General features: G+C 49.8%; 1 protein-coding gene across 10 annotated transcripts in view; it reads left to right on the forward strand.

The window, feature by feature from the left end:
* Window positions 1-12,023, forward strand: part of LOC105495102 (single stranded DNA binding protein 3) — a 180,967-nt gene that overhangs the window by 167,239 nt on the left and 1,705 nt on the right. For all 10 annotated transcript variants that reach the window (XM_011764305.3, XM_011764302.3, XM_011764303.3 and 7 more), the window contains 5 exons: window positions 202-256; window positions 1,911-1,981; window positions 10,382-10,460; window positions 10,732-10,760; window positions 10,853-10,954. In XM_011764305.3, the coding sequence (XP_011762607.1) occupies window positions 202-256; window positions 1,911-1,981; window positions 10,382-10,460; window positions 10,732-10,760; window positions 10,853-10,954 (336 nt within the window). The remainder of the gene's footprint in view (window positions 1-201; window positions 257-1,910; window positions 1,982-10,381; window positions 10,461-10,731; window positions 10,761-10,852; window positions 10,955-12,023) is intronic.

The following is a 12,023-nucleotide window of genomic DNA, read 5'->3' on the forward strand; positions in this document are numbered from 1 at the left end:
TGAAGAAAGGTACGGGGGACATCCAAGTCCCCTTCTCAAGCTTAAGTACTTTGTCCCTGAGTGAGCGCTGGGGGTGTAGCAAGATGAACAGCGTCTGGGCCCGGGGTGAGCAGTTGCTGCTGACCAGGGAGGGAGGATGCTGGCCCCTCCCCACGTTCGTGACCACTATGGGCGTCTGATGTCAGTTTTTCTCATCTTCAGGGACCCCCTGGTGGTGGCGGCCCTCCAGGAACACCCATTATGCCCAGTCCCGCAGGTAAGAGCGCTTGAGGGGAAAGCGGAGGGTCTGGTGGTGGGGGCGGGGCATGTTGCCAGAGAGTCCTGGAGGGAGGGCACTGTTGCAGAGCCAAAGCTTACCAGCCACTCCTTCCTGAGCAGCACATCTTCCACTGGGCATTTAGGGGGCAGGAGTCCCTTGATGACGCTAACCTACTCCTCTTCTCTGATGCTGCTGCATAAAGGACAGGGCTGAGCAGAGCAGTCCAGGAACGGCTTCTCATTGTCCTTGAACCCCTCTTGTTGGGAAGAACCCTGTTGGGGGTGGGCATTTCCCCAGATGACTCAAAAAGGGGCTTTGGAGTTCTGACATCCTGGGACCAGGATTCTGAGGCATGCTACCTTTCGAGTTTCCATAGCTCCTGGCTTCTGGTCCTCTATATAGGAGATCCCTTCTCCCCTTTTTGCTTTTTTGAGGCGGAGTCTTGCTCTGTCACCCAGGCTGGAGTGCAATGGCGTAATCTCGGCTCACTGCAACCTCCACCTCCCGGGCTCAAGCAATTCTCCTATCTCAGCCTCCCGAGTAGCTGGGATTACAGACATGCACCACCATGCCCAGCTAATTTTTGTATTTTTAGTAAAGATGGGGTTTCACCATGTTACCCAGACTGGCCTTGAACTCCTGACCTCAGGTGATCCACCCGCCTCAGCCTCCCAAAGTCCTGGGATTACAGGCGTGAGCCACCGCACCCGGTCCTCCCTGTTTCTTTAAACAAAAGAGGGCATGCGTGCACACACGTGGGCATGTGCGCGCGCGCACACACACACACACACACACACACACACTCTCACACACACAGCATCACAGTTATGTTTCTTTCCCAGCTAAGAATAGCGTACCAGCCAGCTAGAAGGAATTCAACATACGATCCTTACCCACCCCAAAAATAAAAAGTGAGAGGTAGCTGGATTTCTGCCCAAGAATTACGGTGCCTGCTCCTGATAGAAACGTTTTAGCTGGAGACTTTTTTGGCTAATTGGGGAAATGGAGGGGACTCTCCCCCGCCCCCTCCCCTCCTCGGCTCCCCATAGCAGGGAAGCTGCTCGGCTGCAGGGGTGGAGCTGGCCGCAGCCGGGATCCTGGGCTCCCGCTCCGGCTGTCTCTTTCTGCTGCTGCATTTTGATGAGCTGCATGACCTACATTCCGACTGGGCCACATGCACCCACTCCATATGTGAATGCGTCTCCAGCCCCATCCCTGCCTCTCCCTCCTGCCCCATCAGCCTGGCAGGGTGGCCTCTGGGTAATTTGCCACATTTCCCTCTCCCTGATTTGATTAAAACCACTTTGTAGGGGGGTGGGGGGAGAGCACAGGTCGTGGTTCTGCTGCCCCCATGTTGTCCCAGGCAGTGTCTGGGGACCAGATTTGGTGTAGGGTGGGGAGACAAGAGTTTGAACCTGTAATCCTCCTGTGCCGTGTCCACACTGCTGGGGTTGAGTGGTTTTCACAGTTGAATTTTCTGTGATTAAAAACTTTGTGAATCTTCATTAAATACAAATTAGCCAGAAAATGGTGGTACTTAGAGGAAATTTTAGGTGATAAAATACAAAGGAATGAGTTCAAGTGCCATGAGTTTGTTTTAATTAAGAAACGAATTAATCACCCCGACTTGTGGGTTTCCACTGTTCTACAGATTCAACAAATTCCAGTGACAACATCTACACAATGATTAATCCGGTGCCGCCTGGAGGCAGCCGGTCCAACGTAAGTCTGCTTTCTAATAATTTACATATCAGACACCATAACAAATCATAATTAACTTCATCAGCTGAGGGGAAAGCAAGTTTAATTGATTTCAGCCATTTGTTACCAAAGATGAATAAAATAAACCGTCAGAAAAGTGATTAACTCTTGGGCAACTCAGTTCCCATTTCATAGGCAGCAGGGGATGGGAGAGGAAGGGGTGGGACGATAGCCACCCTCTGGTTAGAGCCAGGGCGCGGGCTGTGCTGCTGGGACTTGCCACCTCCTGCCGTGCCGGTGGGGGAAGGGCCAGACTGCAGGTGGGGTCTGGCCTGGTCTCTGCCCAGCTGAGTGGCTCTGCTGGCCTGGGCAATCCTCCTCCTCCTGGGCCTGTTCCTGGGGCTGCGGAGCTGAGGGTGGAGCCAGCAGCAAAGGGACACGGCTCGCTGGGGGACCTGCCTGCCTGTGCTGCTGCCAGGAGCTCTGGAACTCCAATACCTGGCAGCTTCTTTGCCTCAGAGTTGCAGTCCTTGGGTGATGTTGCAGCTCACATTTCCCCATTTCTGATTCCTTCTTGCCCCACTTCCTCCTGTGTCTCCTGCACCCACTGGGTGGGACTTGGTTAGTCAGCTGCAGCCTGTCTCCTCACCCAGCAGGAGTTCCCTGAGGACAGGGCCTGATCTGCTTCCCCTCCACAGGCAACCCTTCCATTCCAATTCCTTCCCTTCCTCCTCCATGCAGGCCTCAGGTGAACCTGTTCAGCCTTGTCCCTCCAGGAGCTCAGGGTCTGGAAAGAAGGTCTATGGACTATAGAGCCAGAGAGTGGGCCTGGGGCCTCAAATTGCGAGGCTTTGGCCTGGTTGAGGGGGTGGGGCCTTTTGGGGCACTCTGGTTTTGTTGGCTCTGTTCCTGAGGTGACACCCGGATCACCCCACGTGTTAAACCCCAAACGTGGGCTGCCCCGTGCTGGATATTGCCTACATTTTCTCTCCCAGCAGCCCTCTGAGGGAGGGTCTCTGGCCTGCCTCCTTCGTCAGGGTCCTCACTGGTGTGACCAAGCATCTGGCTTTTAACACTAAAAGCCATACATCCTGAGGAATCCCAGGACACAAAAAGTCATGAGTTTTGTCAGTGATGCAGAAGGTTGGGTGGAAAGTATAAAACCCACACAGAGGGATGACAACACTGTTTCTAGCATCGGATGGAAATGGCGTAGACGATCTGCCTCGAGTGGTCACTGTCGCCATGTTTCCTGACATGGATGCTGGCATCAGGACTTGTGATTCACCATGGATCACATCACTCAGGCTGCAACTCCATGCACTGCAGTCGTGCACGTTGGCAGCACCCGCCTAGGAGTCTGCTACAGATTCAGTGTTGGGCTTTTTGTCTAGACGGGGCTGGTTTCAGTCTTGACATCGTGAATGTTGTGACCGTATTTCCTAAGAGTTCAGATGATGAAAATGAGAACGGTGACAATGCCAGCACCAGCGTGACCCAGACATCACTGGGAAATAAGTTTAAATGACCATGTGACTTTAATGACAGATGCAAGGACACAACTGGATTAGGGAGGAAAGAATCCAAACAGAATGTACTGCGCGGTATGCAGAAAAGAATGTGGGATTGGGCTTGTGGAGAAGGGGAGGTGGAGGCGCATTGGACATTGAGTCTCAAGTCTGAGGCATATCTTTCTAAATCAAGATTTTTTTGACCTCCAAAGAGACAGCAGTTCTCAGTCAAAATCAGCGGTTGCGGAATTAGCTTGGGCATGCTCCTTGAATGGGCACCATTATCATCTTGTTCCCTTGATTGCACCACAAACCAAGGTTACATTTCCTGATTTGGAGGCTACAAACTAAAAGTCCTGTGTGTGAACCAAAGGGAAGAGGGACTTTCGGTAACAGATGCATTGCCTCTTTACAGTAGTGCTGACCCTGTCTGATCCTTCCAACGGTCATGCTTCCGAGAGCATTAAAGGTGTGCCTCGAGTCACGGCAATAGGTTTCCACTAGCTCTTAGGTATGTTGATTTGAAAACTGGAGTTTCAAATCATCTCGATTTCTGTGAAGATCTTAGTGAAGCCACTGAAGACGTAAGAGATTGTTGTTCTCTTGTCCAAATACAACCTAGACTTTGCTCATTTATCTACATATTTGGCAGACAGTACACAGTTAATTTGAGCAAATTTCATTTAGTCCATAAGCTTCTTACCAATGAAAATGAAAACATCTTACCTGCTAAATGTTCACACCTTGTGCCCAACGCTGCCACAAAGGGGTGTAATTTGCTTACCTGTGATACCAGCTTTCATAATGAAAGTTTTGGGTCACTTTTCAATTTCCTCAAAACATGCTGAAGCACTTAATGAGATCTTTGACTTTACAGACAGGAGAATGCCTCAGACATTTCCACGAGATGACTATCATTGCTGGCCATAGAAAAGATGTTAAAATGTTGGCTTGCCGTGGAAACTGCTATTTTTTAAAGTGCGAGACAAGAAGGATGTCCTTCTCTAATTTGGAAATGCATTGAGATGAGAATGGAAAAAGGAATTACAATAAAATAGAGGCCAGGCACGGTGGCTCATGCCTGTAATCTGAATACTTTGGGAGGCCAAGGTGGGAGGATCACTTAAAGCCACGAATTCAAGACCAACGTGGATAACAAAGCGACACATCCTCACCATCTCAGCAACAAAAAAATAAAAATAAAAAATAAATACATAGGCTGGGTACGGTGGCTCACACCTGTAATCCCAGGACTTTAGGAGGCCGAGGTAATCAGATCACTTGGGGTTCGTCAGGAGTTCAAGACCAGCCTGGCCAACATAGTAACACCATGTCTACTAAAAATACAAAAATTAGCTAGGTGTGGTAGTGCATGTCTGTAGTACTAGCCACTCGGGAGGCTGAGGCAGGAGAATCGCTTGAGCCCAGGAGGTGGAGGTTGCAGTGAGCCAAGATCACGCCACTGCACTCCAGCCTGGGTGACAGAGTGAGACTCGGTTTCAAAAAGAAAAAACATAAATACATAAAAAATAAAATAGAAATGTATATACTGTTTCGCCAGTACTGTCTGATGCTCCTTAAGAAGCCCCAAGGAGCCTAGATAGGGCTAGCCAGCCACACTTGGATAGTTGGGTATCACGGGGAGGGGGCCACAAAAACTCATGCAGCAGAAATAATGACCCATTTAATGCTTGAGAACTCAAAAAATGTCACCAGAAAAGGCAGTCAAGTTAAACAGGACTTTCTCAATTTCTTCATTAAGACTGTAACATATTTGGAATCCAGCTTGGGTTTTGCAACTTCAGATTACCTCTGTGCTTTAAAATCAGTTTTTATAATTTAATTTAGAACATCATCTAGTGTGCTTTGGAGTGTTAAAAAATGATGAATATCTGGCCAGGCATGGTGGCTCACGCCTGTAATCCCAGCACTTTGGGAGACCGAGGTGAGAGGATCACTTGAGGTCAGGAGTTCCAGCTTGACCAACATGGTGTAACCCCGTCTCTACTAAAAATATGAAAATTAGCCAGGCGTGGTAGCTGGTGCCTGTAATCCCAGCTACTCGGGAGGCTGAGGCAGGAGAATCGCTTGAACCCGGGAGGTGGAGGTTGCAGTGAGCTGAGATTGCAACGCTGCACTCCAGCCTGGGTGACAGAGTGAGACTCCGTCTTGGGGGGAAAAAAAAAATTAGCAGGCATGGTGGCACACGCCTGTAGTCCCAGCTACTCAGGAGGCTGAGTCAGGAGAATCGCTTGAACCTGGGAGGTGGAGGTTGTAGTGAGCAGAGATTGTGCCATTGCACTCCAGCCTGGGCAGCAGAGCGAGACTCTGTCTCAAAAAAAAAAAAAAAAAGGGTGGGCATCTTAGACAGGGATAGCCCATCTGATGAATTACAGATGTAAAGGCCTGATTGACAAGCAGCTGGTCCACCAAAGCCAGCCCCTGGACAAAAATGGATGGGCATCTTTGGAGAGCTGGACGTGAATTCCTACAAGTCCCAAAACCTGTGCTTATAAGTAAAACCCAAAGTACTTTGTGTGCAAGGGTTGTGTGGAGAGGATATTTAGTTTGGTGTTATCGTGTTAGGTTGACACCAGGAGTCAGTGTAACATGGGCTTTAAATAAACAGAGTGACAAGTCAAATGGGTTTTAAGTTTGACTTTATTCAGTTTTACCAGTGCATTTAAAAGAAAGATGTTCTAAGCTGGGTGCAGTGGTGTATGCCTGTAGTCAGCTACGTGGGAGGCTGAAGCAAGAGGATTGTTTGAGCCTAGGAATTTAAGGCTGCAGTGAGCCATGATCATGCCACTGCACTCCAGCCTGGATGACAGAGCCAGACTCCATCTTTTTTTTTTTTTTTTTTTTTTTTTAAAAGATGTCCTAAAGGCTATAAAGGCTTTAGGCAATTCAGAGACCAATGGGAAAGGAAGCAGAGCAGAATGTTCTAATGTATCCTGGGGCAGAAAGAAACATTTTTTATTTAAATATTAGTAATGTTCGTTTCATTAATCCTATTGTGTTTATGTTTGTTTGTTTATTTAGAGATAGGGTCTCTGTCACAGTCATGACTCACTGCAGCTTCAGCATCTGGGGCTCAAGGGATCCCTCCCACCACAGCCTCCTGAGTAGCTGGGACTACAGGCACGTGCCACCACACCCAGCTAATTTTATTTGTTGTTGTAGAGATGGAAGTCTCACTATGTTGCCCCTAATTTGTTGTTGTAGAGATGAGGTCTCACTATGTTGCCCAGGATGTTCTTGAACTGCTGGGCTCAGGAGATCCTCCTGCCTCAGCCTCCCAAAGGGATTACAGGTGTGAGCCACCACGCTTGGCTTATGTTTTATTTTTTAAAAACATAAATAATAAGCCAGGTGCAGTGGCTCGAGCCTGTAGTCCCAGCTACTCAGGAGGCTGAGGCAGTGGATGGATCACTTGAGCGTACTCTAGCTTGGGTGACAGAGCAAGTCCTCATCTCTAAAAAATAAAATAATTAATGTAACATAGCCTGTCAAATTTAAGTATTCCAATAAAAAGTTATTTCTCTATCAGAGGACAGAAACGTTATAAAAATATTAATATTTTTTTCTCATACATATCAATCATTTAACTAGTCCACCTTCTAATTGCTACTAATTGCTGCTGTTAACTAGTTCCTATTGTTGTTTACATAATAGCATTAATATAATGGAAAAGTAGATAATACAGAATAAATGATACTGAGACAACTGAATATCCACATGTGGACAAATGAGATTGAACTGTGTCTTTACAGCAGCACACAAAAGTTAAAGTAGATTATGGGGGGCCGGGCACGGTGGCTCACACCTATAATCCTAGCACTTTGGGAGGCTGAAACAGGTGGATCATTTGAGGTCAGGAGCTCGAGACCAGCTTGGCCAACGTGGGAAACCCCGTCTCTACTAAAAATACAAAATTAGCCGGGTATGGTGGCGTGTGCCTGTAGTCCCAGCTATTCGGGAGGCTGACGCATGAGAATTGCTTGAACCCAGGAGGCGGAGGTTGCAGTGAGCCAAGATCACGCCACTGCACTCCAGCCTGGCTGACAGAGTGAGACCCCATCTCAAAAATAAATTAAAAAATAATAAAAAATAAAAGTAGACCATAGATCTCAATGTTAGAGCTAAAACTCCAAAACACTTGAAGTAAACACAGGAGTAAATCTTCATGACCTGAGTTAAGCGAAGCCTTCTTAGACACAAGCCCAAAAGCACAAGTAGCAAAAGAAAAAAGTAGACAAACTGGACTTCATAGGAGATGAAGATTTGTGCTTCAGAGGTGTCAAGGAAGTAAAAAGACAAACCACAGAATGGAGAAAATATTGGCAAATCAGGTATCTGATAAGGGACTTGAATTCAAAATACGTAACTCTGAGAAAAACTCAGTAACAACCTAATTTAAAAATGGACACGGATATAAATGAACATTTCTCCAAAAATTACAAATAGCTAGTAAGTACATGAGAGGATGCTCAGCATCGTTAGTCATTAGGAAATGCAAATCAAAACCACAGTGAGATAGCACTTCACACCCACTAGGACGACTGTAGTAAAAAAGACAGATAATGACTGGTGTTGGCGAGGGCGTGGAAGCAGTGGAACTCTCAGAGCTGCTGGTGGGAATGTAAAATGGCATAGCTGCTTTTTTAAACAGCTTCACGTTTCCTTGAAAGATCAGACAGCCTAGTGATGTCCACTGTGATATGAGAATTGGGTTACCCTATGACCCAGCAGTTCTCCTAGGGATCTGCCCAAGAGAAATGAAAACGTATGTCCACACGGCAGCTGGTACATCAGTGTCATTAGTGTCAGAATAGCCAAACAGTGAAAACAACCTGAACGTTCCCTCCGCTGATGAATGGATCAATGAAATGTGGTACATCCATACGATGGACTACTTTTTGTTCATAGGAAGGAATCAAGTACTGATTCATGTGACAACACTGATGAACCTTGAAAACATGCTAAGTGAAAGAAACCAGCTACAAAAGCTCACATGATTCTGTGTATATGACATGTCCAGGATAGGCAAATCCGTGGAGACGGAAAGTAGGTTAGTGTTTGCCTGGGGCCGGGGATTGGAGGGGGATGGAAATGACTGCAGTCGGGTACAGGATTTCTTTCTGAGGTTATGGAAACGTTCAAAATTGGTTGTGGTGATGGTTGCACAACCCTGTAAATATACTGAAAACCACTGAATTTTACACTTTACATGGATCAGTTGTATGCCATGTGAATTATATCTCAATAAAACTGTTAAGATAATACACAGAAAGTATACAATAATACGTCATTTTGAAGAACTACCAGTTTCTTAATACATTGATGTTAATGACATATTCATGTTATGGTAATGACATACATATGCATAATTCTGTATTATCATGTTTGGGGATTTTTGGGGTCTGGCATGGCTGTGTCCTGGGTTGACTCCCTAGAAAGCTGGTTACTTTCATCCTCCCATCACTTGGGTTAATAAGCATGAAATTTGTTGCTAGATGGCAAAATGTTCCCAAAAGCCTGTGAGCTGCTTTGGTGGGGGGTCCACTGGAGAGGGAAGGATGCGCCGCCCTTCCCCCAGTCTGGGTAGGCACAGGGAAGCAGCTCATACCCTAGCTGTGCCTCTGCAGCCTGGTCACAGCCTTACCCCTTGCACCCCTGCTCATGTGGGACCCCTGCCTAGAGTGACTTCCGCGATGGGCTCTGCCTGCCCAGATTTTACCCCTCAATTTTGTCGATGCTTTCCTCCTCCTCCAGGCAGCCAGTTCTGATTTCTCTGCCTTGCTCTGAAGCCGCAGCTGTACTTTGCAGCTGTCTTTGGAAGTCAGCATCTCTGTCCTCCTGTGGGGCAGTTGGGTATCCATGAGCTGCTCCTCTGGGCTGGGGCTCAGGTGTGACTCAGCTCTGCGTCTGCGGTGCCCAATCCCGGCCAGGTGCCAAAACAGCCCTCCATTCCACCACCTCCACTCCCTTCCCACTAGATGCAGATCCAGTCTGCATCACAGGGCCCTGGCGCTCCAGGCTGGGCTCAGCCACCCCTCCCCAGCCTTGTGACTCGTGGCTGTGGGATGTGACCTTTCTGGCCTTCCTTTCCGAGATGGGTTTGATAGTTCCAGATAGGCCTGCGGGTGGGTAGAATTGACTCTTATCTCTGAGTCCCCATCTGCCACACCATCAGTTCTGCATGGGAGCCTCATTAGTGACCTCCCACCACCACCCCACAGTCCCAGGATGCCATGCAGTCCCTCCTAGGCCAGTGCCCTAGCTCCCTCTTCCCCCCCACTCATCAAACCCCACCTCTTCTTACCGCCCAGCCCTAGGAAACATTCATTTCTAACTTCTTCCTTTTGTTAGCTTGGAGAGGGCCAGCACGATGGCTCTAGGCCTGCTGCCAGGTTCCAGTCCCAGCTCCTCCACTTCCAGCCTCTGGGACCTCAAGCAAAGTGTTTGCTCTCAGTGCTTGTTTCCTCACCCGTGAAGTGGGGATGGGAAGCACTGGTGTTTTGGTCCCTGGCCTGACACGGTCGGAGAGCTGTCCACATGTATCTCTGTCTGGGGAACCACACCCTCCACACGGGGGATGGAGGGGGCCCTGTGGTGGGATCTGAGAGGCTCAGATTGAAAGCTGCCTCTGCGCGGAGCTGGGTGGCAGCGGGCCAGTCCCTCTCCCTCACTTGGGTCGTTGGAATGAGCACCTCTGCCCTGCAGCTCGGAGGGCTGAGGTGAGGAGCCTGGCCCAGCTGCCAGGCAGGACATGTCCGAGTGTGAGCAGAGCCTGCTGGAGCAGGGGTTCCTCAGGGCCAGGACTCTGGCATGGCTGTAGCTCCCTGCTTGTGAGGGGTGCAGAGGGCCTGGGCCCACTGAGCTGCCATGCCCTGTGCTTCTTCCCCAGTTCCCGATGGGTCCCGGCTCGGACGGTCCGATGGGCGGCATGGGCGGCATGGAGCCACACCACATGAATGGATCGTTAGGTGAGCGGCCCCTGCCCTCACCATGCCCCACCCTGCCGGGGCAACCAGCTGTGTGCCTCAGCTCCTGGCTCAGCTGGGCTTGGTACACAGCCCTGGCCTGCCTTGGCTGGGCACACAGGAAGATCCTGAGAGGGATGCCACACAGAAAGTCCTCCGCACAGTGTGGGACTGGGATGGAAGGGCTTAGAGGCCCGAGGAGCCCAGGGATGAGGGGGGACCCCTCTGTGGAAGAGCAAGCAAGAAACTGAATTGGATTATTTTTTCTTTCCAGGGTCAGGCGACATAGACGGACTTCCAAAAGTGAGTGTGCATTCGGTCTCCCTGGTGGCGCCCCATCTGTGTGGGCAGGTTGTTGGGGACACAGGCGCTCACCTCCTCTCCTCTTTCTACAGAATTCTCCTAACAACATAAGTGGCATTAGCAATCCTCCAGGCACCCCTCGAGATGACGGCGAGCTAGGAGGGAACTTCCTCCACTCCTTTCAGAACGACAATGTAAGCCTCGCCCCCTGCCCGCTGCTCTTGTCCCCATGGCCTGGACTCTTACCTAACAAGTTGCGAGCTACAGAGCCAGGCCGCAGCCTGCCAGCTGAGCTGGTGACCATGTTATGGGCTTTCCACCTCAGTTATTTTTTTAGCAGAAGTGTGCAGCCTTGACGCTGCCCCGAGACTGCCTGCTGGTGGGGCCTTCTGGAGGCAGCTTGGTGCAGGCTGGATGCCTCTGGCACTAATTAAGCTGATATGGCCGGGAGAGCCTGGGCTGAGGGAGTTGGAGCAGTATTGCCCCACAGGTCCATTTCCATCTGTCCAGTGGGAAAAGGTTCATGCAGCCCGTGATTTTCAGGGCTCTCAACACAGAGCGGGGTTGGCTGGCTGCTTTTCTGTAGTGGGCTTCTGTGTGCATTCTCATTTGAAGAAACAGTGTTATGATTAAGCAGTTTTCAAGAACCCGAGACTGCCAACCCAGGCAACACGGCGAAACCTCATCTCTACACAAAAATACAAAAATCAGCCGGGTGTAGTGTCGCATGCCTGTAGTCCCAGCTACTTAGGCTAAGGCGGGAGAATTGCTTGAGCCCAGGAGGTTGAGGCTGCTGTGAGCCTTGATCGCACCACTGCCTGAGTGACAGAGTGAGACCCTGTCTCAAAAACAAAAACAGAAAGAATCCCAGACTGGCCCCACCCCAGGGCACCCTGGCTGTGCTCTGGCTCGTCAAAACCCAGTTCCCTGCAGTCTGGAGGCCTGCACTGGGCAAGGGGCAGGGGCTGTGACTGCCTTTGGAGAGAAGAGGTTGACTCAGACAAAGGCAGGAGCAGGGGAGGCACCGTCAGCTGCCATAGTTCCCAACAGAAGGTCAGGCTGGCACTGAGAAGTGGCTCTTAGCTCCCACCTCCTGACCCTTACCCTGCCTTGCCGGCCCCCTGCGCACTCCATGCCACCATGCACCCCTCAGCCCAACCACAGCCCCAAATGAGCCCTGCTCAGTTCTGTGCAGTCAAACCAGGCTCTTGGCACCTCGGTGTGTCAGCGGCCTCCCCACAATGCTCACCCCCTCCTTCTCTG

The sequence above is a fragment of the Macaca nemestrina genome, chromosome 1, assembly GCF_043159975.1.
Source record: "Macaca nemestrina isolate mMacNem1 chromosome 1, mMacNem.hap1, whole genome shotgun sequence".
Lineage (NCBI taxonomy): Eukaryota > Metazoa > Chordata > Mammalia > Primates > Cercopithecidae > Macaca > Macaca nemestrina.